General features: G+C 46.9%; 1 protein-coding gene across 1 annotated transcript in view; it reads left to right on the top strand.

The window, feature by feature from the left end:
- SMC1B (structural maintenance of chromosomes 1B) overlaps nucleotides 1-26,487 on the top strand; it is a 941,781-nt gene that overhangs the window by 415,097 nt on the left and 500,197 nt on the right. Inside the window, 1 exon segment of the mRNA XM_029600056.1 lies at nucleotides 9,180-9,296. Coding sequence (XP_029455916.1) covers nucleotides 9,180-9,296 — 117 coding nt within the window.

The raw sequence follows: 26,487 nt of genomic DNA, 5'->3' as shown, positions 1-26,487 counted from the left end.
AGTGTTTATCCCACGCCCCTTTGAAGTCCTTCACAGTTCTGGTCTTCACCACTTCCTTCGGAAGGGCATTCCAGGCATCCACCACCCTCTCCGAGAAGAAATACTTCCTGACATTGGTTCTGAATCTTCCTCCCTGGAGCTTCAAATCGTGACCCCTGGTTCTGCTGATTTTTTTCCTATGGAAAAGGTTTGTCGTTGTCTTTGGATCATTAAAACCTTTCAAGTATCTGAAAGTCTGTATCATATCACCTCTGCTCCTCCTTTCCTCCAGGGTGTACATATTTAGATTCTTCAATCTCTCCTCATAAGTCATTCGATGAAGACCTTCCACCTTTTTGGTCACCCTTCTCTGGACCGCCTCCATCTTGGACTCACTGATGTTCTCAGGTACTGGTAGCATCACAAAAACCTTCCACACATAAATCTTACCATTCAAAATGGCATGATTTACCACATAGCGCATACAAAAGGGTATTACCCCCTTTTTTTCTACACCAATCTTTTCTCTTACTCCCTCGGATTCTGCTCCCCAGACATCTTCCACATGGGTACACCTTGGTTCCAATTGGTGTACCACTTGGGAGTGGGGATACCCGATTAACTGTTCAACCCCTTCTGAGTCAGCTTACCATGTGTTATCCACTGATTAAGCCACCTCTATTTTTACTGGTTACAGAATGGGGCCTATATTTAGTGCTTACAAGACTCATACATTCCCCGTTCGAGGCTTTCCATTCCTTTCACTTAACAGTCTGGCATGGGAAATTCTTTCCCTCGTAGTCATCACTTCTGCCAACAGGGTCAGTGAGTTCTACACCTTGTTACATACTCACCCGATCCTGCATTCCTCCTTGACCGGGTGGTCTTACGTATTCAACTTCATATCCTTCTTAAGGTAGACGCAGCATCTCACCTTACTCAGAATATACTCTGCCCACTTTTTCCCAATACCTCTCTCTCATCAGGGTGAGAGGGTTTTCCACTCCTTGGATTGTAAAAGTGCATTTGCATTCTATCTAGACCGCACTACACTCCATAGGAATTACACCTAACTCTTTCCTTCTGTGGCAAAAGCCAAGCTGTGAGTTCCAGTGGGCAAACAGACCTTTTCCTCCTAATTGACTGTATCTCTTTTTCCTACCAACAAGCAGGCATTTCACTACAACACCATGTGTAACCATGCTCTGTTAGGGCCATACCAGCCTCAATAGCTCACCTTCGGCCGGTGCCGCTTGTACATATTTGTAAGGCTGTGACCTGGAGCTCTCTCCATACCTTCGCAGCCCATTATTGCTTGATAAGACTGGCCGGCATGCTTCCATGTTTGGCCAGTCCGTTCACTCATCTTCTTTTCTGTTTAACTACCCAACATCTTTCCTTCCAACCCGTTAAGGGTTTCAGGATGCCCTCCTTACCAAATTCTACCCCCGTCGTTGCGGCTTTTGCACATCTTTGGGTGCATTTGGTGCACTCTAGGGCATCCTCATCTCCTTACTCACCCATATGTGAGGACTACCATCCTGCTTGTCCTGTGAGAAAGCAAATGTTGCTTACCTGTAACAGGTGTTCTCACAGGACAGCAGGAAATTAGTCCTCATGAAACCCACCCACCACCCCGCGGAGTTGGGTCTACATAAGTTTTATTATTTTAGTTTCACTTGCGCTTTTTGCTATAAGACGAGACTGAGGGGAGACACCTGTGATCACAGGGATAATTGCAGGCTGAGTATGCTCAGTGCACTCAGTGTGCCATGTCAGTCAAAGCTTTATGGAAACTCTGACAGAAACGTTTTCCGTAGTAGGGCTCCATCCATAGCAGGATGTTAGTCCTCACCCATATGTGAGGACTAACATCCTGCTGTCCTGTGAGAACATCTGTTACAGGTAAGCAACATTTGTTCCCTGTACGTACCCTGATCAGCCCAGACTCCTGGGTTTTACCTCCCCTCCAGCAGATGGAGACAGACCAATTTCTGTGGACTCTGTCGTATACTCCTGAGGTGCTCCCTAGAGTCTGTCAGTATTCTTCTGTCTCCAGCAGGTGGAAGAGGTGCTTCCCTGGAGTCTGGTATTTGTTTAGTTAGAATATGTAGGTTTTGGTCAGGCTTCGGCTTTGTTTTTGGGTACTGATTGTCAGGTAAACTACTTTGTCCATTAGCCTCCCAGGGGGTTGTCAGATTCCTGGTGGGACCATCCTCCCTGGTATTCGAGGCTCAGGAGCAGAGAGTTGAAGACCCTGTATCTGCCCGCTGAAAGTGGTCCTGGGGGTCTCGGGCTCCCACCTTCAGCTAGCCCCCCTGCCCAGTTTTAAAAGTTTGCCAAAAATTTGTTTAAATTGGTTTACTGCACCTTTAAATTTTCCCTGCTCTGCCGGCTGTGCTGCCTCTCTGCGGGTGTTTACTGTGCGTTTGGTTCAGGACCCGGACAGCTCCCGGTCACGTAGGCCTGTGTTTCTCGCGTCTCGTCTCTCCGGCTGGGCTAAATTTAGACCGCTGCTTATTCCGTGTGGTGTGACCTGTGCCGCGTGCGGCAGCCCGCACGCGGCTCTCCCGAACTGGCATCTGCATGGCGTGCTTATCGGGGGAAGAGGGTTCCTCGAGTGCCACGGTCTCAGCGAAATTGTCGGGGAGCTGGCGATTCAATTTTGCCTCGGCAGGCCCTGGACCCGTTTCACCTTAGTGCGGGAACGGAGGCCATTTTGAGCACCATGAGAGGGGAGAGGAAAGCACTGCTGTGGGGGATGGGCTTTGGCTCCCCCGTTGTCTCCGCGGCCTGGGGCACCGGGTGGGACCGGTCTCGCAGGGCATGAGAAGGATTTGGTAGGGGAGAATGAGGAAGAGAACTCTGATGGGTCTTCTTCGTCGTTCACCTCTGATTTTGTGCTTCTAATGCACAAGGCTTTTAAGGAGCGCAGGGCTGGTAAGGCACAGGGGCACAGGTAGCTCGCCGGACACCCGCCTCAGCAGAGCCAGGGGGTGGTCCCTCTTCGTCCGGAAAGCGGATTCCGGCACCGAAGGCTGGTGGAGCGCCCGAGGAGAAATGTCTGCTTCGGTCCATGGTCCATCTGAGGAACACCACATCCTCGGACTCTTCGAATCAGGAGGATTCTCCGCGATCACTTTCTGATCGTGATCAGGATATGGACCCTGATATCCAGGCTCCTCCATCCAAACACTTGGACTCCTCTCCGGTGGAGGGGGATGATCCCAAGGTGGTGCGCTTGTTTAGGAAGGACGAGCTGGCTCCCCTTATTTCGGTCATCCTAGAGGAACTGGGGATTGAGGCCCGTCAGGGAGGATTCCAGGCTAGGGGCTACTATGGATCCGGTGGTGCTGGGCCTCCGAGGCCCAGTGCGGTCATTCCCATTTCACTTCTCGGTGTCTGACCTTTTATTCAAGGAGTGGAATGCTCCTGATTTGGGCTTAATGGTGAGCAGAGCCATGGATAAGCTGTATCTGCTCCCAGAAGACACGCTGGATCTTCTCAGGGTGCCTAAAGTGGATGCTGCGGTCTCAGCGGTGACGAAGATGTCGACTATTCCGGTAACAGAGGCCGCAGCCTTGAAGGATTTGCAGGGCTGTAAGTTGGAGGTACATCTGAAGAACATCTTTGAGGTTTCGGTGCTTGGAGTCTGGGCTGCTATCTGCAGCAGCTTCGCACAGCTGGCCAGTCTCCGCTGGGTCCAGGATTTCCAAGCATCGGTGAACTTACAGAGGCCCAGTCATTACAGGAAGGGAGGCTGGAGTCTGCGGCGGCTTACACCACGGATGCCCTGTATGATCTTTTGCGGACATCAGGAAGAGCGATGGTGTCAGCGGTTTCTGCACGTCGTCTGCTATGGTTGCGCAATTGGTCGGCGGATGTATCTTCCAAGTCGCATTTGGGTTCACTGCCCTTCAAAGACAGGTTGTTGTTCGGGCAGCAATTGGATGATATGATCAAGTCTCTCGGAGAAAACAAGGTCCATAAGCTGCCGGAGGATAGGCCTAGGACCAGGGGATCTTTCCCTCAGAGAGCGATATTTCGGGGAAATCGACATTTTCGCTCCTCCCGCTCCACGGGCTTCTAGTTCCGTCAGGGACAAAGCCGTCAAAACACTTGGCCCAGTCCTTTCGAGGCCAGCGATCGTCCAGAGATGGCGCCTCGCAATCTCATGGGGGTCCCAAGCCTTCACAATGAAAGGCGGCCGGTTCATTCCTCAGTTCCAAAGATTGGGGGCAGGTTGTCCTTATTCCTGGAGGAGTGGACCACAGTAACGTCCGACCAATGGGTCCTAAGCATAATCGAACATGGCTACGCTTTAGATTTTGCATGGCCAATCCGCGACTGCTTCATGATTTCCCCATGCGCGTGCAGTCAAAAGAGACAAGCGGTACACAAGACCCTGCTGCGCTTACAAGACCTTGGCGCGATTGTTCCAGTTTCACCCGGAGAACGCAGGCGCAGGCGTTACTCAATCTATTTCATTGTGCCGAAAAAGGAAGGAACATTTTGCCTCATCCTCAATCTGAAACAGGTCAATCGGAGGCTGAAGGTACCTCATTTTCGGATGGAAACTCTGCGCTCCGTGATAGCATCAGTCCACAAGGAAGAGTTTCTGGCGTCGCTGGACCTGACGGAGGCTTATCTGTACATTCCCATCCATCCAGATCATCAGAAGTACCTACGGTTCGTGATCCTCGGCCAGCATTTCCAGTTTTGCGCACTCCCGTTCAGGCTTGCGACAGCACCCAGGGTCTTCACCAAGGTGATGGTGATGGTAGCAGCAGCCCTGCGGCGCGAGGCAGTATTGGTGCATCCCTACCTGGACGATTGGCTGATTCGTGCAAAATGGAAGAATTGTGCAGGACCGCGATCCAGCGGGTCCTCCGGAGGTTGACTTCCTTAGGTTGGGTAGTGAACCCCCACAAGAGCCATCTGATTCCTTCTCAGTCCTTGGAGTTTCTGGGAGCCAGATTCGATACGCCCTTGGGCAAGGTGTTTCTTACAGAAGAGAGACCTTCCAAGTTGGTTTCCCAGGTGGATTTTTTCAGTTCCATGCTTCAGCCCACGGCCTGGGATTATTTACAGGTCCTGGGATCGATGGCGTCCACTCTCGAGCTCGTTCCGTGGGCCTTTGCTCATTTGTGTCCGCTGCAGTCTGCTTTGCTCTCCCTCTGGAGTCCACTTTCCCGGCAATTCCAGATTCAATTGCCTCTGACGGACTTGGCACGTGCCAGTCTACATTGGTGGCTGTGTCCAGACAACGTACGTCGGGGAGAGGACTTGGAGATTCCCACATGGATCGTGGTCACAACCGACGCCAGCCTCTCTGGCTGGGGGGCGGTGTGTCGGGGAGCAGCAGTGCAGGGCCAATGGACAAGGAAGGAATCCTCCTGGTCCATCAATCGCTTGGAGACCAGGGCGGTTCAGCTAGCATTGCAGGCTCTTCTGCCCTTGGTGGAAGGGCGGTCGTTGAGGATACTGTCCAACAATGCCTGAGCAGTGGCTTACATCAATCGTCAAGGAGGAACCAGGAGCCGTCCGGTGGTGACAGAGGCGCAGCAGCTGATCACCTGGGTGGAACGGCACCTTTACAGGATTGCGGCCTCCCACATCGCCAGGGTCGACAACGTGCAGGCAGACTTTCTCAGTCGAAACCAGTTGGATCCAGGGGAGTGGGAGCTCTCGGATGAGACCTTTTGACTTCTGTGCCAGTGTTGGACCAGGCCATCCATGGACCTCATGGCAACGTGTCGCAATGCCAAGGCTCCTCGTTTCTTCAGTCGGCGACGAGAACCGGGAGCGGATGGAGTAGATGCTCTGGCCCTCCCCTGGCCAAGGGACATTCTATTGTACGTCTTCCCTCCGTGGCTGTTGGTCGGGAAAGTGTTGCGCCGCATAGAAGTTCACCCAGGTACGGTGATCCTAGTGGCTCCGGAATGGCCACGACATCCTTGGTTTGCGGATTTTCTGACTCTAGCCATCAACGGTCTGCTGTGGTTTCCTCCGTCCCCAACGTTACTGTGCCAAGGGCCAGTCTATTTCGGCGAGGTCGATCGCTTCTGTCTAGCGGTCATGGCTTTTGAAAGGCAGCGGTTAAGTTCGTAGGGTTATTCACCTGCGGTGATCGCCACGCTTTTGCACTCCCGTAAAACTTCTACCTCCAGTGCCTATGCTAGGGTCTGGAGGGTCTTTGAGTGTTGGTGTGTGGACCGGGACATTCATCCCACTAAGGCCTCAATCCCGGAAGTTCTGGATTTCCTTCAGGCGAGCTTGTCCAAGGGTCTGGCTTTTAATTCCTTGAGAGTTCAGGTAGCGGTGTTGGGTTGTTTTCGAGGTAACTTGCGGCGCTTGCTTCGCATCCTGATGTGGCTAGGTTCCTGAAAGGGGTGAAGCACTTACGCCTTCCGGTTAGGAATTCCTGCCCTTCCTGGAAACTTAATTTGGTCCTCCGCACTCTTTGCTCGGCCCTCTTCGAGCCCTTGAAGAGGGCGACCCTGAAGGATCTCACTTTGAAAATGGTGTGTTTAATTGCTATTGTTTCGGCAAGGTGCATTTCAGAGCTTCAGGCGTTATCTTGCAGAGAGCCTTTCTTAAGGATTTCGGATGCGGATGTTTCCTTATGCACTGTTCCATCCTTTCTCCCCAAGGTGGTCTCTGTCTTTCATTTAAATCAGTCTGTGGAACTTCCTTCCTTTGCGGGGTTGGATTCCTCTTCGTCAGAGGCCAGAGACTTGCGTAAGCTGGATGTGAAACGGGTATTGATGTGTTACCTAGAGGTCACGAATAGTTTCCGCTTGACAGATCACCTTTTCGTCTTATGGAGTGGACCCAGAAGGGGTCAGAAAGCTTCCAAGGCAACTATCGCCCAGTGGCTGAAGGAGGCTATCGTGTCTGCATACCTTGTTCGGGGCCGGTCGATTCCGGACGGGCTTAAGGCTCATTTTACGCGCTCGCAATCGACTTCCTGGGCAGAATGTCAACAGGTAACGCCGCAAGAGGTTTGTAGGGCGGCTACCTGGAAGTCCACTCACACTTTTGCGAGACACTATAAACTTGATGTCCAGGCCCCTGAGCCTGGGGCGTTCGGAGCGGGACTCTCGCAGTCCCACCCTGGTTAGGGAAGCTTGGGTACATCCCGGGAGTCTGGGCTGATCCGGGTACGTACAGGGAAAGGAAAATTGGTTCTTACCTGCTAATTTTCGTTCCTGTAGTACCACGGATCAGCCCAGAGTCCCACCCAGGGAGAGTCCGCTCAGCCGGTAGTTCATTATTTCTGGTTGTAAGTTTCATATGCCCCCCTGTTCAGGGTCAGAATTATAGGGCATTGTTTTTCAGTTTCAGTTACGAGTTCTTCAATTCCTCTGCTTTTCAGGGGGAGGTTGTTCAGTGACAGTTGTGAGTCTTTATTATTGTTCTGCTTGGGTACAGTGGAATACTGACAGACTCTAGGGGGCACCTCAGGGGTATACGACAGAGTCCACAGAAATTGTTCTGTCTCCGCCTGCTGGAGGGGAGGTAAAACCCAGGAATCTGGGCTGATCCGTGGTACTACAGGAACGAAAATTAGCAGGTAAGAACCAATTTTCCTCTTTATGGCCTATCTGCCCATGTAAACCAACTAGTCAGCTTAATGATCCCTAACACACCCTCAGAGATCCTCTGTGTTTATCCAATGCCTTCTTGAATTCATATATTGTCCTTTTCTCTACCACCTCTATGCGGAGGCTGTTCTATGCATTCACTACATTCACTGTAAAGACATATTACCTAAAATTACTCCTGAGCCTACCCTGCTTTCACTCTCATCCAATCATACATTTATACAGATAAAAAATATCTTTGAACTTTGTCCCTGATGGTAACATGATAAAAATTACTTGTGTACATATGAAACTTCAGTATACATGTGTAGTTTACTCCCCTGCCCCAAATTCACCTGACAAAATGCCATTGTGTGGAATTGGTAAATATAATTGCATAGTGAAATTAGGCATCTATATTTCACTGCTTAGTTAAGAAAATAATTTTAACAGCCTTTGATCTAACTAGCCAATTCCAGCTGGACTAGATCACTGCAAAAATAGTCAGTTTGTTCTCAAGTTAACAAATTTCAAATCTGTTCATATTTGTGATTTCATAATCAAGATACAATGTATAGTACTTGTATGATAAATAATTATTACTGACAGGTGGTCCTATTAATGAAACATTGGATTGTGTGTAACTTAGTGGCTACATTTGAAGACTCCTTTTGAGTGTTCAGTTTGATGTAAGAGTTAGACACATCTTGGAGATTATTTAATATCATCTATTGTTCCAACCAGTTTGTGGACTTGGTGGTGGTCCATTTTGCCAGCCTTTGAATAAAGCTCCCTTGTGTTTATGAAAACATTATAACCAATGTAAACATTATTGAGTTGAACAGAATACAAATTTGAGTATATAAAAAATATTTTTTAGACTTTTTTTTAAAGATTTTTCAGAATATTCATTTTTGAAATGGCCCTCATTAATGGAATTTTGCATGGGGTAAATTATTGTAAATTTACGTGAGCCATTTGGCACACATGAAGAAGTCTGTTTTTGGAACCCTGTTCACCCTTATTTAATGAAACATATTTTTATTTGGGATTTCTGTGCAGTGCTATAAATGTCTGTTTTTGCTATACTATTTGTTATATATTATTTCAGAATGAAAAACATAAATCCAATTCCAATCCTATTATTTCACAATGCATTTATTATCTCCTTTATATATTATAGGCATTGTACAAAAATGTAAAAAAATTATTTGATAAAGATAATGAAGTATAGAGCCAGTATTCTTCAACAGCTAGCCATTCTCTAAAAAAAGAGAAAATATATTAAAAAGAAATCTCTGTAGTATTTGAGCTCTGCTGTGTGTACCATGCAGTTGCACTAACAACCCTTCTAGGCTTATAGCGGTTATAGCAGTGTAGGAGACTAGTGTGTCACAGGAAAGGTAACTAACAATTCTCAAATGTGCACTAAACTCCAAACTACAGAGATCAGGAACAATTAAATAAGAATGTATTTTCTCAGTTTAAGTTTTATTGTGTATTCATAGAAACATTTCAACTTTTACCAGCTTTTGCGTTGACTACATTAAATAGCTAGTTAGCTATAAAGTATAAAATTGAATTAATTCCTTGTTTTTCCTTCTTTGTATCTAGGAGAAATCTAAACTAGAGAGTGAACTGGTGAACATAGAATCACAACTTCTTATGTTGAAAGAAGGATGTGCAGAAAGGACATGGAAGACAGAAGACATTCAGAGAAAAATGAATGAGGTGACCAATTACTGTGAATGTACTTTTAAGGTTTTTAAATTAATTCATAATATAGTAAATGATAGCAGGAAAAAAATCATTCAGTCCACCCATTCTGCCTAGATATCCTGTCTACGCTGCTAAAAATATATCTCAGCTGCTAGCCACAGTGTGACCACCTGCAAGATTTCTCATTATCTATGATAGTCTTTCTTTTGGATTCCTCTTTTGTATGTACCCCCCCCCCCCCCCCTCATTTTGAGCAGAAGTGCATATGTCATTCTCATTTTGTTCTGTCCAACACTTATCTCTTTCATGCTGCAACACAAGGGGGGCCGATATTCAACCAGCTGATAGCTGAATAAGTAGGACTTACCCAGCTATCTAGCAGCCGCTGAATAAGAACATAAGAACAAAAGGAAATGCAATACTGGGTCAGACCAAGGGTCCATCAAGCCCAGCATCCTGTTTCCAACAGTGGCCAATCCAGGCCATAAGAACCTGGCAAGTACCCAAAAACTAAGTCTATTCCATGTAACCATTGCTAATGGCAGTGGCTATTCTCTAAGTGAACTTAATAGCAGGTAATGGACTTCTCCTCCAAGAACTTATCCAATCCTTTTTTAAACACAGCTATACTAACTGCACGAACCACATTCTCTGGCAACAAATTCCAGAGTTTAATTGTGCGTTGAGTAAAAAAGAACTTTCTCCGATTAGTTTTAATGTGCCCCATGCTAACTTCATGGAGTGCCCCCTAGTCTTTCTACTATCCGAAAGAGTAAATAACCGATTCACATCTACCCGTTCTAGATCTCTCATGATTTTAAACACCTCTATCATATCCCCCCTCAGTCGTCTCTTCTCCAAGCTGAAAAGTCCTAACCTCTTTAGTCTTTCCTCATAGGGGAGTTGTTCCATTCCCCTTATCATTTTGGTAGCCCTTCTCTGTACCTTCTCCATCGCAATTATATCTTTTTTGAGCGGTTGCTAGATAGCTGGATAAATCATTTATTCAACTTTCTAGTTAGCTGGATAAAAGGTGGGTGGGCAATGGGTGGATCAGGGCGGTGCTATTTAGGCGGAAAAGTAATCTGGCTACGTAGTGATATTCAGCCTTAGCCGGATAACTTTTCTGGCTAAGTTAGACCTGCTCAATAGCAGGTATAAACAGATATCTCATCTAGGTTGGTCGGATATAGCTATCCAACTAATTTAGATAAATGTCTTGACTTTCAATATTGACACCAAGGATCTTTAATAATCTAAATAGCCAGCAATACTAGTGTGACCGTTGTCCAGACATTCAGCATCTTAAGTCCTTTGTGTATCTTGCTAGATAGACCCATTTATATGGATGTCTGCATTTAATCTATGATTTCTAGTTTATTTCAGAACTTGCAGCCTGTCACAGACCCAGCTGCTAGTTTGATTCTATTATTACACTGATCTAAATAACTACCATTATTACTGAGCTTTCCAGGTTCCTTGTTAGCTTGCCAGACAGACCTAGCTGTGTGAGTGCTAGCATTTCCACTTGGATTTCTAATTGCTACAAAACATACAATCTACTGATGTTGTTCACTGAAATAAAAAATTACTTAGAGCCAACAACTGTAGTAAAAAGCTTTTTATTAAATGCTATAAATCTTAAACATTAAATAATAGGATACCTTACAGAGAGACAGAGTACCACACAAGGCATCAAAACTCCCTCTCAAATAATTGTACCGATTGCATAGCCTTATATAGAATTTGTTCTTGTAAATTTTCAGCCCCAAACTAGATTACATAATTGTCAAAATTTTCTGTGATTGGGCCTTTATTATAAACAATCTGAATGGCTGTATGGCAGTTTTCTTTTGCTCTCCATGCTAATTAATTGTTCTCCTAGAAAAAGTGTTGCTGGGGATGCCGCCGTCACACTATCTTCTCCATTCTGCTGGAGTTACTGTGGCATTGATGTGCAACCGGCGTGGTTGGGATAGATGGGGCATCTGTTCCAAGGACCTGGGACCCTGGCAGGTGGCATTATCCCTGGCTATGCACTCCTCAGCCATACTAGAGTTCTGCCATCATTCAGCCTGGTCTCAGTCCACACCACATAGTGCTGGGGAGCACTGTTGGGAAGGCATCACTACATACTCTGCTTGGTCGTGGGACAACGTATAAACATAGACTCTGGTACTTTGTTCTCGGCCCTCGCTGGGGCATGGGGTTTCTCCCACAAGCACAGCACTCAGGATTATGGGTTATCACTGCATGAGTTCGGCCCAGTGTACTTTTGCAGCAGAGGGCTTCCAGTTGTCCTCTGTCACCTGGGCATTTGTGTGTGCGCGTGCTTGTTCCCTCCAGGCAGTCACAACAGGATGTGTTCTTCAGCCGCAGGACTGGCCTAGGACTGCACTCCTGGTCAGATACTGAGGTGAGTGGACATTGCTATAGCATCCTCTCCTTTCTCAGCAGAGGCCTATGTCTTTTGCCCTCTACCATGTTCTTGTGGAACAGTCCCTGAGGCTCTGTCCCTTAGAAATTTTTCTCTGATCCAGGGCCCCGATCCTCTGCATCGGTGCATCTTCTTGGATGCTAGGGCCTGGGAGCAGCTGAAGCAGTCATTGGATCATCTTCAGCTGGGACCCCTCTGGGGATTGCAATGGCAACCTTCTTTATCAAAGGCTGGCAGCCTGTGTTGGGTTTGTCGCCTTGGCAGTCTGTGATTGTGCGATTGTGCATCTACTTTCCTTTGTGGAGTCGCTCAGTCTATCAAGATCGGAAGGTCCCGATCCCGCAGCTTTCCTCTCCTCCTTGAAAGGGGAGATTCCTCTGGGTTCCCCTCTGGATGTCCCATTTGCACACCTTCAAGGGGTGTCCTTTGTTTCTGTTCCCAGGCGAGGGATGTCACTACCCTAACTGGCGCCAGCCCCAAGAATAGTTGAGTGTAGCACTCTCCCTTGTACGCTTGAGGCACGGAAGGTCTATCTTCAAGGGAGCCTGTCCAGTGTTGCCCCTGGTGACCCTCCAGTTTTCCCCCAGTTTGGGATTTACCTTTGTCTTTACTGGACTCTGTGGCAGTCTTCCTCAAGGATCACTATTGTCAGTCATTCTTGCCTGGGGGACCCTCCTCTGTGAGGCGTGTTTCAGCTATCAGCTAGGCGATCGTGCCTTTCGCCTTGGACAAGCAGGATGGTAGTCCTTACAGATAGGTGACATCATCAGATAGAGGCCGACATGGAAAACATTTGTCAAAGTTTCTAGAACTTTGGCACACTAAGCATGCCCAGCATGCCACTATCCACGCATTCATGCGGGGTCCCTCTTCAGTCTCTTTTTTTTTTTTTCTGTGAAGTAGTTCCCTCATGGCCTTTGAGCTCTTCCTTTTTTTTCCTGCGCTGGGTCCCTGTTTGTGCCATCCAGCGGCATGTAGGTACTTTTTTTCTCCTTGGACAAGCAGGATGGAGTCTTCACATGTGGGTGACATCATCCGCTGGAGCCCAGCAGGGAAAACATTTGTCAGAGTTTCCAGAAATTTGGCCAGCAGATTGAGTATGCTCAGCCTGCTACTATCCGCGCATCCACGCGAGGTCCCCCTTCAGTCTCTTCTTTTCTGTGGTGAAGTTGCCTCGCGGTCCGTGGAGCTCCAACTTTTCGATTCTTTTCCTCGATTTTTTTCAGTTGCCTTCAATACCTCGTCGGGTCCCCCTTCACAATCGATGCCCTCCCGGTACGATAGGTCCTTTTTTCGGCATTTTACCTCAATCTTGTGGTCGATTCCCGACTCCCCCACCTCCCAGTCCTCGTTAACCATCAACCGCACTCCAGGTATTTTTTGTGGCGTCGACCAGTTTTCGTTGGTGCCCCCAATGCCCACGGACTATGTCCATTATGGACCTGTATGAGGGTTGCATTCTCTGCCTGGGGGCCTCACATGATGTCCGTGGGTGTCTGTGCATTCAGATGATACCCGAGGGGCATCGTGCGCGCCTTGACAATAAGGAGAAACTTCTCCTGCGTCGGTTGCTTCGACACCCAAGGATCGCAGTGAGCCATCCCTATATCTTGTGGTCACTTTGATTTCCACCCCCAAGGATTGGGGTATGGGAGATTGATCCTTTGTGGTCTCTCCCTTCCCCCAAACCTCGGGATCATCGTCTTCCTTGGCACCGGGGAAAGACTGGGCCGAGCCTCGGAAGCAATCCCAGAAGCACCGACACCAGTTACCCTCCTGGCACGGTTTTTATTCCAGAGAGGCTTCAGCAGCCGCTGAACCGCTATCGAAGCGGCACCAGCCACCGGAGGCTGCATCTTCTGGTGCCTCCGGTAGCCCAAGGACTTCCCCTCAATTACCGGTGCTTGGCGCCGTGCCACCTTGGGGACCTGAGGATGAGCCGGCAATGCCTCGTTCCCCTCCCATCAGTCTTGACCACTCATGACTTCCAGGAGGAGTTGGACTGCAGGCTGCAATCGGCGGCGCTCGATGCACTGCAAGGTGTTGAGATTCCGGTTCCACCAGCACCCCCCCCCCCCCCATACCGGTGCCCGAGCCTCTGCCATCGATGTTAGTACCCTTGCTGGAGCGTCTGGACGTCCTTCTTGGTGCCCAACCAACGCAGCCGGTGCCTGAGGGGCCTTCGATACCCCGTCGGCCACGGATGCCGTCCACCGGAGCGATCCAGATTCCCGGGTCCAAGGAGGAGGATGAGGCCACTGGGACTGGGCCTCCTCACCCACGGTTCATCGAGCCGCTGCCTGGCCCCTCCGGTTTGCCATGGCCGATAACCCCTCGATGCCAGGGGAACCATCTGTGCCCCTGTGCCCTAGGAAGCCCTCAGAGCCCAGGGTCAATGCCTCTCTAGGCCTCTGGGCACAAGTGAGGAAAAAGGCCCTTATGACGCTTGGAGTGATGACTCCACAGACTTGTCTTCGGAGTACTCCGACAACCACCTCTTGGAGCCTTCGCCCTCAGAGGAGTGGCGCTGGTCCCCACCTGAGGACCTGTCGTTTGCAGGATTTGTTAGGGCTATGGCTGAGGCCATCCCCTTTTAGCTCCTTACGGAGGAGGATGCGCACCACAAGATGCTGGAAGTGGTCCAGTTCATTGATGCTCCTAAAGAGATTATGGCAGTTACAATCGATGACATTTTTAAGGAACTTCTCCTCTGCATGTGGGAGCACCCCATCTCCATCTCCCCAGTTAACAGAAAGGCCGATGCTACCTACTTGGTGCAACAGGCCCTGGGGTTCGAGAGGAAGCAGCTCCACCACCAGTTTGTGATAGTGGAGTCTGCCCTAAAAAAGTCCCAGCACTTCCACACCCATGCCTCTGCTCCTCCGGGACATGAGCATAGGGAGCTTGACGCCATAGGGAGAAAGATCTTCCAAGACGCCATGCTGGTCGCCCGCATTGCAGTTTGTCATCTTTACATGACTCAATTTAACTGCTATCCCTGGAAGCATGTCCAAGATTGTGCAGAGGGCCTTCCTTAGCAACAGCAGGAAGCACTTGCCGCCATTGCCTTGCTGGGTCTGGAAGCAGGGAAACACGAGGTGTGCTCCATCTGCAATGATTTTGAAACTGCTGCCTGCTTAGCTGCCATAGGCATTGGTGCCAGACGAATGGCTTGGCTCAGAGCCTCGGACCTCCGGCCAGAGGACCAGGATAGACTCACCGATCTCCCCTGTATAGGCAAAAACCTGTTTGGGGACAAGGACCGGGATGCAGTGGCACAGCTGAATGACCATCATGACTCCCTCTAGCAGCTATACTCTAGTCCCTCAGAAGGACCATCCTCAGCCAGGAAACCCTCCAGGCAAGGCTCTCGTAAGCCCTTCTACTGGCAGAAGAAGTATTACTCTCCGGCTGCCCCGGACCAGTTCTAGGGGTCGCCCCCACCAGCATAAGAATATAAGAAATTGCCATGCTGGGTCAGACCAAGGGTCCATCAAGCCCAGCATCCTGTTTCCAATAGTGGCCAATCCAGGCCATAAGAACCTGGCAAGTACCCAGAAACTAAGTCTATTCCATGTTACCGTTGCTAGTAATAGCAGTGGCTAATTTCTAAGTCAGCTTAATTAATAGCAGGTAATGGACTTCTCTTCCAAGAACTTATCCAATCCTTTTTTAAACACAGCTATACTAACTGCACTAGCCACATCCTCTGGCAACAAATTCCAGAGTTTAATTGTGCGTTGAGTGAAAAAGAGCTTTCTCCGATTAGTTTTAAATGTGCCACATGCCAACTTCATGGAGTGCGCCCTATTAATCGAAAGCGTAAATAACTGATTCACATCTACCTGTTCTAGACCTCTCATGATTTTAAACACCTCTATCATATCCCCCCTTAGCTGTCCCTTCTCCAAGCTGAAAAGTCCTAACCTCTTTAGCCTTTCCTCATAGGGGAGCTGTTCCATTCCCCTTATCATTTTGGTAGCCCTTCTCTGTACCTTCTCCATCGTAATTATATCTTTTTTGAATTGAGACGACCAGAATTGTACACAGTATTCAAGGTGAGGTCTCACCATGGAGTGATACAGAGGCATTATGACAATTTCCATTTTATTCACCATTCCCTTTCTAATAATTCCCAACATTCTGTTTGCTTTTTTGACTGCCGCAGCACATTGAACCGACGATTTCAATGTGTTATACACTATGACGCCTAGATCTCTTTCTTGGGTTGTAGCACCTAATATGGAACCTAACATTGTGCAATTATAGCATGGGTTATTTTTCCCTATATGCATCACCTTCTACTTATCCACATTAAATTTCATCTGCCATTTTGATGCCCAGTTTTCCAGTCTCACAAGGTCTTCCTGTAATTTATCACAATCTGCTTGTGATTTAACTACTCTGAACAATTTTGTATCATCTGCAAATTTGATTACCTCACTCGTCGTATTTCTTTCCAGATCATTTATAGATATATTGAAAAGTAAGGGTCCCGATACAGATCCATGAGGCACTCTACTGCCCACTCCCTTCCACTGAGAAAATTGTTCATTTAATCCTACTCTGTTTCCTGTCTTTTAGCCAGTTTGTAATCCATGAAACGACATCGCCACCTATCCCATGACTTTTTACTTTTCCTAGAAGCCTCTCATGAGGAACTGTCAAGATCCCATGCTACTGATGCAATTAACAGCAGTGGCTATTCCCTAAGTAAACTTGATTAATAGCCGTTAATGGACTTCTCCTCCAAGAACGTATCCATACCTTTTTTGAACCCAGCTACGCTAACTGCACTAACCACTTCCTCTGGCAACAAATTCCAGAGCTTTATTGTGCGTTGAGTGAAAAAGAATTTTCTCCAATTAGTTTTAAATGTGCTACTTGCTAACTTCATGGAATACCCTCTAGTCCTTCTATTATTCGAAAGTGTAAATAACCGATTCACATCTACTCGTTCAAGACCTCTCATGATCTTAAAGACCTCTATCATATTCCACCTCAACCATCTCTTCTCCAAGCTGAGCAGCCGTAACCTCTTCAGCCTTTCCTCATAGGGGAGCTGTTCCATCCCCTTTATCATTTTGGTTGCCCTTCTCTGTACCTTCTCCGTCGCAACTGTCTTTTTTGAGATGCGGGACCAGAATTGTACACAGTATTCAAGGTGCGGTCTCACCATGGAGTGATATAGAGGCCCCCAGATCCCAATCGGCACCCTAGTAAACTCCGGCCACGGGCTTTTGACTGGCGACAAGGGAGCACAATCAGCTGGCAGTTCCAATGGCACCCGATCCCCCAGACAGCAGCAGGCTCCTCAGCTTCGCCCGGCGCTGGAAAGGGATAACATCGGACTGCTGGGTCCTTTCCATCGTGCACCAGGGGGTACCGTCTGTGCTTCAGCCGGCTCCCGGAGATCTTTCCCCCATGTCCACCATGGGGATCATCCACCCTTTGGTCATTCTTCAACAAGAACTCTCCGCCCTCCTCACAGCAGGCGAAGTGGAACCGTTCCTTCGCAGACAACAGGTCCATGGGTTCTACTCGAGGTATTTCCTCATCCCAAAAAGGAATGGCGGCTTGTGACCCATCCTCGACCTCAGGGCGCTGAGCAAGTTTCTCGTAAGAGAAAAATTCAAGATGGTCTCCCTGAGCATGCTAATCCCACTCCTCCGAAGAGGATACTGGCTCTGCTCCCTCGACCTGAAGGCAGCATACGCACACATTGCGATTATCCCCAACCACAGGAAGTACCTCCACTTTGTGGTGGGGAATGCACATTTTTAATACAGAGTGCTGCCCTTTGGGCTGGCATCAGCCCCCCAGGTCTTCACCAAATGCTTGGTGGTGATAGCTACCTACCTCAGGCGTCGCTCGGTCCATGTGTTCCCATACCTGGACGACTGGCTGGTCAGGGACGACTCCTGCTCTGGAGCCTTGCAAGCTCTGGCCCTGATGGTTCAGACCCTGCAGACTGTGGGTTCATTATCAACTTCCCCAAGTTGCACCTTGGTCTGTCCCTGCACCTGGACTTCATAGGTGCCAGGTTGGATAACGGCACAAGTGAAAGTTTTCTTGCCCAAGGTTCGGGCAGTTGCCCTCTCCTCGCTGGCCACCCTCATCTGCAATAGCGGATGAGGGTGGCCAGCGAGGAGAATCCCGTCAAACTTAAAAAGGATCAGATAGTGGAACTAACCGAAAAAGCCAGAAACCTAGGTGTAATAATTGACAATGAACTCAATCTTAAGCAACACATATCAGTGAAAGTTAGGGAAGGTTACGCCAAACCTATGGTGCTTAGAAGGCTAAAACCCCTATTAACCCAAGCGAACTTTAGAACTGTTCTTCAAGCACTTATATTCGCGAGCACAGACTATTTTAACACACTTCTGCTTGGATTACCATACACAACACTAAGACCACTACAAATCTTACAGAACTCTACAGCCAGAATACTAACTGGAAAAAGCAGAAGAGATCACATCACTCAAACACTCGCGGAATTACACTGGCTGCCAATTGAACAAAGAGTGCAATTTAAAACACTATGCACAATCTACAAACCAATCTATGAGGAAAATACTGACTGGCTAAACACTGCTCTACAACTACATGTCCCCCAGAGAAATCTAAGATCAGCCAATAAAGCTCTACTAACCATTCCCTCTGTAAAGACAGCAAACCTGACGCAAGTAAGAGAGAGAGCACTATCCCTAGCCAGCCCAATATTATGGAACACACTGCCACTCGAAATAAGACTAATGAAAGATCTAAAACTCTTTAAGAAAAGTTTAAAAACATGGCTCTTCAAAAAAGCATTTCACAATGAGAATGGGGAGTAAGGAATACTAGCGGACAAGAAAGAGAACTCCGACACACTGTCAAAAGTCAACAAATAGCAGTTATCCCTCCTTTATTATTTTTTTTCATACCTAAAGATTAATTTAAGAGTACAGTATTCTCATATATGGATATCCTATTATTCATATAAATGGAATTTCCAATCCACGATCCAAATAGCGTATATTATTGGAATCATGTAACCGAAACTTTATTGGCACCTACTAGCTAATTTATAATCCTAACCAGACTTATTTATGTGCCTATCTGTAAACCGTTGTGATGGTATACTACTAAACGACGTTATAGAAAAGTTTTTAAAAAAATAAATAAATAGCGGGAGGTGTCAGCCCATCTCCTACTCCTCCTGCTGGGCCTCATGGCATTCTCCATCCATGTGACACCTTTAGCCCTCCTTCGCATGTGGACCCCTCAGTGGGCCTTGCGGTCTCAGTGGCAGCAAGCATCCCAGGATCTAGACGCTCTGATCCCGGTCACAGATCCTCTCAAGCTAACCTTGGCCTGGTAGGAAGCCCTCCCCAATCTTATCATGTGGATTTCCCTTCCAGCCCGCACCGCCCCAGGTGACCCTCACCACCGATGCTTCTCCTCAGGGGTGGGGAGCCCACACAGGCAGCCTACACACTCAGGGCCTTTGGACCGCCGCCGAAGCACATTGCCAGAAAAAAATTCAGAAACATCTTCATTATTTGCAGACCATTTCTGATGGTTCATGTATTTCAGATGTTCTCAAACCTTTCCTGGGGCACCCCCAGCGAGTTAGGTTTTCAGGATATCCACAATGAATATGTATGAGATAAAATGTGTATGCTATGGAGGGCAGTGGATTCAAATTTATCTCATGCATATTCATTGTGGATATCCTGAAACCCTACTAGCTGGGTATTTTTTTCTTTTTAGAAATTGTTCTTTTGCTTTTCTTATTTATTAAGATTCATATTAATGAATTGATTCCTGAAATATGGGGGAGGGGGAGATATGCTGGGATTACTTCCTTTTATCTACCCAGAACAAATAGGGTTTTAGTTGAACATAAGGGAGAGAATTCTTCACACTCCTATTCTCAGTCTAATGCATTTCTAATCTATTTGATCAATATTCAAGCTATTCGGAAGAAAATTCATATTATTGATCTATTTCAGAATCGCCAACCTGACCTAATCTGTCTCACAGAGTCATGCTTGCTGGAATCAGATGTTGTATTGCTGAACCAGCTCCAGATGAATGGCTTTCTCGCGTCCGAGATCATCTAAAAAGGGTGGTGGTATGTTACTTATAGCTAAGCCAGAATACGGGTTGAACATCCTAGAATTAGATTCTATTCCTAAATTAGAGGTTTTAGCTTTAGACTACTCTTTTGGGGTTTGTGTGTAATTTATTCTGCTCCCACCTTTCTTGCAAAAAAAAATCCCTCGGTATTGGTTGACTTTCTGATCTTAGAGATTTTATTGTTTTAGGTGATTTTAATCTTCATTTTGATTCTGTGCTTCTTTCTGACAGCTGTAAAATTATCCTTGAGGCAATGAACGTTTTTGGCTGGTCTCAGTTTATTAGTCAACCCACTCACTCACATGGTCATACTTTGGATTTGGACCTTTTTTAGAACCTCATTTTCTCATTTCAACTCATTCACTGCAAAATGTGAAACTGTTCCTTGGTCAGACCATTTTTTAATTCAGATTTTGGCTAGAATGACTGAACAGTCTGTAACCAGGAAAAGGTTAAACCAAGACACTTGTAAAATAAAGAGATTTGAAGTAGATGCTTTAAAGGAAACTTGGATTCCCAAGTTGAGGGAAAAACCATTTGATGATAATGTTGAGGCGGTATCATTATGGGTTAATTCCTTGAATGTTGCTTTGGAACAGATTGGGGCCTCGGAAAGAAAGTGGGCAAAACGATGGACTGATTGAGATGGAAATCAGTCACCACTTTAGGCAGGAACTTGGGGTGAGTGCGTAGAACCACCCTGACATGAAAGAATTTTATATAGGGCGGGTATGTCACTAATGCCTGAAGCTCACTGACCCTGTGAGTGGAGGTTACCGCAACCAGGAAAATAACTTTCCAGGTGAGATATTTAACTTCGCAGGAGCGCATATGCTCAAAAGGAGGTTGCATGAGTCGCACTAGTACCATGTTGAGATCCCAGGACACAACAGGAAGACAAAGAGGGGGCTTTTAGATGCAACGGGCCCCTCATGAAGCAGCCCACTAAGGGCTCCACACAAATGGATACACCACTTTATCCCCTGGTGATACGCACTGATAGCACTCAGGTGGAAGTGCATCGAGGTGGACTGTAGCCCACACTTTGAGAGGAACCACAAATAGTCCAGCAGTTGCAGAGTGGGGCACGAGGAAGGGTCTAGACCCTTCGACTCACACCAGACAGAGAACCTTTTTCACTTCAACCAGTAAGACTTCCTGGTGGAAGCCTTTCGGGAAGCTACCAGTACCTGCGACACATTATCAGAGAGGTCGAGAGACTGTAAGACTACCCTTTCAACATCCAGGCAGTGAGGGCCAGTGAGCGGAGGTTCAGGTGGCGCAGTCTGCCCTGATCCTGTGTGATTAGGTCGGGGGAGGTGCCCAGACATATGGGCTCCTGGATCGATAGGTCGCGCAGGATCGGGAACCAGACTTGTTGCGGCTAATATGGGGCAACCAAGATCATGGTGCCCTTGTCCTGCTGGAGCTTTACGAGAGTCTTCCCCACCAGCGGGAGCGAAGAATATGTGTACACAGTAGGCCCTTGTCCCAAAACTGGGCAAAGTCATCTGAGGCTGATTCCCTGTCTTCCCTGAACAAGGAGCAGAAGTGGATCACCTTGAAATTCTGAGGGGAAGCAGAGAGATCCACATCCGGATGCCCCACAGTCGCCGCCCATTACTGTTTGGATAAGGATGGTCAACATGACAGTAACTTTGGCCAGTCTGTCCTTCGTAATCTGTTCCAAGCATAAGAACCCAACTCTCTCTACCTAGGTCCCAGTGTCTGGTTCGTGCTGCCTCCCATTATCACCCTCAGCACGTCTGTTGTTGTACTCGTTCGCATGTGGTTAAGTGCTGTTGGCCCTGTTATTGCCAGGGGTAGTCTGTAGCTTGGTTTTCACCCATCTGTGAGGATTATCATCCTGCTTGTCCTAAGAGAAAGCAGAGTTGCTTGCCTGTAACAGGTGTTCTCCTAGGACAGCAGGATGTTAGTCCTCAGGAAACATGCCCGCCACCCCGTAGAGTTGGGTTCTCCGTTGGTTTGTTATTTTATTTTTCGTTCGTCTTTTTTTGCTAAGTTACGCGACTGAAGAGGGGCCCTGCATGGCCGTGTGAATAGTGGCATGCTGGGTATGCTCAGTGTGCCAGTCAAAGTTTCTAAAACTTTGACTGGCACACTTTTTTGTCAAAGTTTCCCATGCCGGGTTCCATCTGATGGTGTAATCCATCTGTGAGGACTAACATCCTGCTGTCCTAGGAGAACACTTAGGTAAGCAACTCTGACTCCCCTCTCTGATAATTAGATTGACTTAAGTGATCAAGAATTTGGTTGTTTTTTTAATGAAAAGATTGAGAAGTTAACATCATGTTTTTCCTAAATTACTACTTCAGACATAGGTTGAGTCAGACATTCTCTGGGAAACCTTTTCCACTGTAGAAGCAGTTAGTTTCTGAGTTAATGAGTAAATTAAAATCAAATTTTGCCCTTTGTCTAAATGTTCAAATGTTTCTTTCAAGTGTCTCAGCAATGAACTGTCTTGTTTTTTGAGAGATATGATCAATTGTTCGTTGTAGGAAAGATCTTTGCCAAAAATTTTAAAATCAGCAATGGGTTAAGCCTGTGTTAAAAAAGCCTGCATCCAACCCAAACAGCATAAATAGTTATCGTCCAGTAAGTAATCTGCCTTTTCTTGCCAAACTGATAGAAAAAGTGGCGCTGAACCAATTTCAGGAATTTGTGGATGTCCATCATGTGCTGGATGACCACCAGTACGGCTTTCGACCCATTCACAATACTGAAACATTTTTGCTGTCCCTTTTTGACATTTTTAGACATGGATGTGACTGTGGTACAGGGTTTTTTTTTCTTTAAGACCTGACTGCAGCATTTGACACCATTGACCATTCTATTCTTATTAATCGTCTGTCAAACATAGGGATAGGAAATACTGTGTTAAAATGTTTCTCCTCTTTTTTGAGTGATCGTTCACCATTGGTATATGTCTCTGGACATTGGTCTGAAGAATTTGGTTTGGATACTGGGGTTCCCCAAGGGTCAGCTCTTTCGGCAGTGCTGTTTAATGTATATATTGCTCCAGTCTGCCAAGTCTTAAAACATCTTGATGATGGCTATCGTCTTTTTGCTGATGACATCTAGTTTTCATGCCCATTTCCAAATCAATTGACTGTTCTCTTTAAAAGATTTATTTTGTTTGAATTCCCTTAAGGACTGGTTGTCAAAAAATAAACTTCTTTTAACTATGTCTAAGGCCAAAATCCTATATTTGGGAAGAAACCTTTATTCAACCGTTCCGAAATCTCTGGCTTTGGATGAGGTTGAAATCCCAGTAGTGGCCGAAGCAAGGAATCTCTGTTTCATAATGGAGTCTACCTTGTTGCTAAATCCTCAAATTTCAAGAGCTGTTAAAGGGGTGTTTTATAAACTTCATATGATTTGTAGATTTCATCCTTTGTTAAGCAAGTCAGATTTAAGAACTTTAACTCATTCTTTTGCTTTTTCTTCTTTGGATTACTGTAATGCTTTGTATCTCAGTCTTCCCCAAAAATCCTTGAAGGCATTTCAGCTTGCTCAGAATTCGGCTGCCAGGATAATAACCAGGATGCCGATTCGTGAGCACATTTCATCAGTCCTATAGGATTTGCACTGGCTTCCTTTTATATTGAGGATTTCCTTTAAGGTACTAATTTTAGTTTTTAAGAACATAAGAAATTGCCATGCTGGGTCAGACCAAGGGTCCATTAAGCCCAGCATCCTGTTTCCTACAGAGGCCAAACCAGGCCACAAGAACCTGGCAATTACCCAAACACTAAGAAGATCCCATGCCACTGATGGATCTGTTCCTCCCAATTTTATTGCACCTTAAAATTGTATTGCCCATCACAAACTTTAAGATCTGTAGTCAAATTCTCTTGAATGTTCCTTCATTTAGGACTGTTTGCCTAGATGAGTCTCGGGAGAGACTTTTTTTTTTATGTTCAGGGTCCCGTATTCTGGAATTCTATCCCATGATGTTTAAAAGAAGAATCCTCCCTGCTAAAATTTAGGAAACTCCTAAAGACTTTTTTGCTCTCTCAGCTTTTCTACATGATATGTAGCCAGTAACGAGCGGATTGTTGCATGGTAACCACTCATATGTAAGAACTCGAATATGGAGTATAAGCTATGACTATGAAGGCAGCTAGTTGGATGTTGGTGTCTTTATCTATTGTAAAATGTCTTGTTAATGTTTACTTCTTATGTTTTTAATGAATGTTTTTTGTTAAGCTGCTTAGGAATTTTGATTTGAGGTATACGGTTTTTAAATAAACTGCTAAAGAGATGTTGTATACCTAGACTGCAGAAGGGCCATTTTGTTCTGCTTGGACAGAATTCAAACACTCAGGAAATCAACCAAGTTTTCATATGTTATGACACAGCGAAAAAAGGCTCAGCAGTAATAAAACAAAAATCCAGATGGTTGATACAGTGTATCTCTCATTGCTATAAATGCCTCACTTGATTAAAGCACATTAGGCCAGGGCAGTGGCTGTGTTGATGGCCCATCACAATCCAGCAACAATCTAGGATAACTGCAAGGCTATCACTTGGTCAACTATACATACTTTCACAAAGCAGATTCATAATGACAGTGTATTTGGACAAGAAGTTCTTAAAAACATTTTTAAATAATCAAGCTAAACTTCCCGCAAGATATGAAACTAGTTGGTAAAAGAACAATTGAAAAACAGAATATGTAAACAGCAGCCCTTGGCTGGGGAAGTCCCATATTGTCTGGCAGTTTATGTTGTACATCGAGAAAGCAAATTGTTTTGTCCGTCGGCCGCAGGCAGCTGCAGCCAACCCAACTCACATCCTGCCATGCCTGGCCCTCCACTCCAGGTGAACTCGCGGCTCTGGCCATTCATTGTCGCCGTGCTGTTCCTGGTCCTCCTTGCTCCATTTGGCGGCTGGACTGCCGCAGGCCCACGCTCCGACTCCGGGCCTTCCTAGGTGCATGCGTGTGCCATCTGTTCTCTATTTAAAGGGCCAATGGCGGGAACCCCTGGGCCGTTCCCGACTGATGACATCATTACCTTGGGATACTTAAGCACCTCCTTTGACCTATGCAAACTGACTTGACAACAAGTTCCTTCACCTCATTGGTGCTTGTTCCTGTGTCTCCGGACCTGTGGTTCCTGCCTTGGATCTCTACCTTCTGTTCTGGACTATGGCTCGGGTACCTGCTCTTTGGGGGCCTGCTTGCACTTCCTTTCGGGAGACCTGGTCTCCAGGCTTCCCCGCTCCTCGGGGTAGCTCCTGCACTCCTCACCAGAGATCCTGCCGGCTCGCTTCCCCGCTCCTTGGGGTTGCCTTAGCACTGCCTATCAGAGATCCCATCTCTAAGCTTCCCTACTTCTCAGGGCAGCCGCTACATCACTTCATCAGAAACTTGGACTCTACACTTCCCCGCTCCTCAGGGCAGCCTCAATATCACTTCACCAGAGACTTTGACTCTGTGCTTCCCCACTCCTCAGGGCAGCCTCTATATCACTTCACCAGAGACTTTGACTCTGTGCTTCCCTGCTCCTCGGGGCAGCCCTTAAGTCATCACATGAGAGACTCTGTTGCTACGCTGTCCCACCCCTCAGGACAGTCTCTGCATTACTCCTTCAGAGATCCTGTCTCCGCACTCCCCGCTCCTCGGGGCCTACCTAGTGCACCTCTGCATAGGAGGTTCCTTCTCTGGTACATCGTATCTTCAGTCCTGCCTAGTACTGCGATCACGTGGCATTGACGCAGGACATCCTCTCTCTACTGAACTAGTCATGTCCCTGCTGCAGCTGACCTCGCCATCCCTCAGGTAGCATCAAACTCCACCTCGGGCCAAGGGTCCACGAAACTCACGAAACCTACCACACATTTTCTTACCTATAACAGGTGTTCTCAGTGGACAGCAGACCAAACAGCCACACAGTCCCTTCCTTCTCCCTAGGAAAAGGCTGAGGAGACTCGAGCACAGGGACTCTAGCGTGGGAAGGGCCATGCAGGTTCAGAAAAAGAAATCAAACTTTCTGGGCTTTGAGATAAAAACGACCCAATTCAGTGCCGTTGGATGTTGTCACCCATCTTGCACGACACTTGTTCTGCTGTCCATGAAGAACAGCGGTACCGGTAAGCAACTTAATTTTCTCTGCTTTCAGCAGAAAGTAGGATATACTGGTGGTGCAGTAAGAAGGAATCTTTCAGGTGGGACTGCCTGTTCTTGTGGAATGATTTTGGAAGTTTGGTGGTTTTTGCTTGTTCCTAGCACTTTCTGGGCCAGCAACCCGGTTTTCCAGGGTAGAGGTTCCCAGCTCTAGAAGGGGGTTTGGTAGAGCTAAGCTAACATTGAAAAGGATCATTGTTTGCTGACTCCCCCTCTTCCTCCTATTAAAGTTGCAAAAAAAAAAAAATCCATAAGAGTAGAATCAGAGGAATGCATAGAAAGCTAAGGAGAGTCTTGTCTGCATTCTGGTCTGCCAGGGGTAAGTGCTTCCATGTAGGGGGCTGATTCAGCTGGACTCAGATATCTGCTTTTACTCTCGGGGTCCATTCCTAGGTTGGTTGCCATTGTGTTGCCTGCAGGAGCTGTTGCTCTGCATCTGCTGGTTTCTTCTGTTCCATATATTTCAGGAACGGGAACAGGTTTGAGGA

The sequence above is a fragment of the Rhinatrema bivittatum genome, chromosome 4 (assembly GCF_901001135.1).
Source record: "Rhinatrema bivittatum chromosome 4, aRhiBiv1.1, whole genome shotgun sequence".
Taxonomy (NCBI): domain Eukaryota; kingdom Metazoa; phylum Chordata; class Amphibia; order Gymnophiona; family Rhinatrematidae; genus Rhinatrema; species Rhinatrema bivittatum.
The sequence above is the reverse complement of the archived record's forward strand: the minus strand, read 5'-3'. Positions and strand labels throughout refer to the sequence as shown.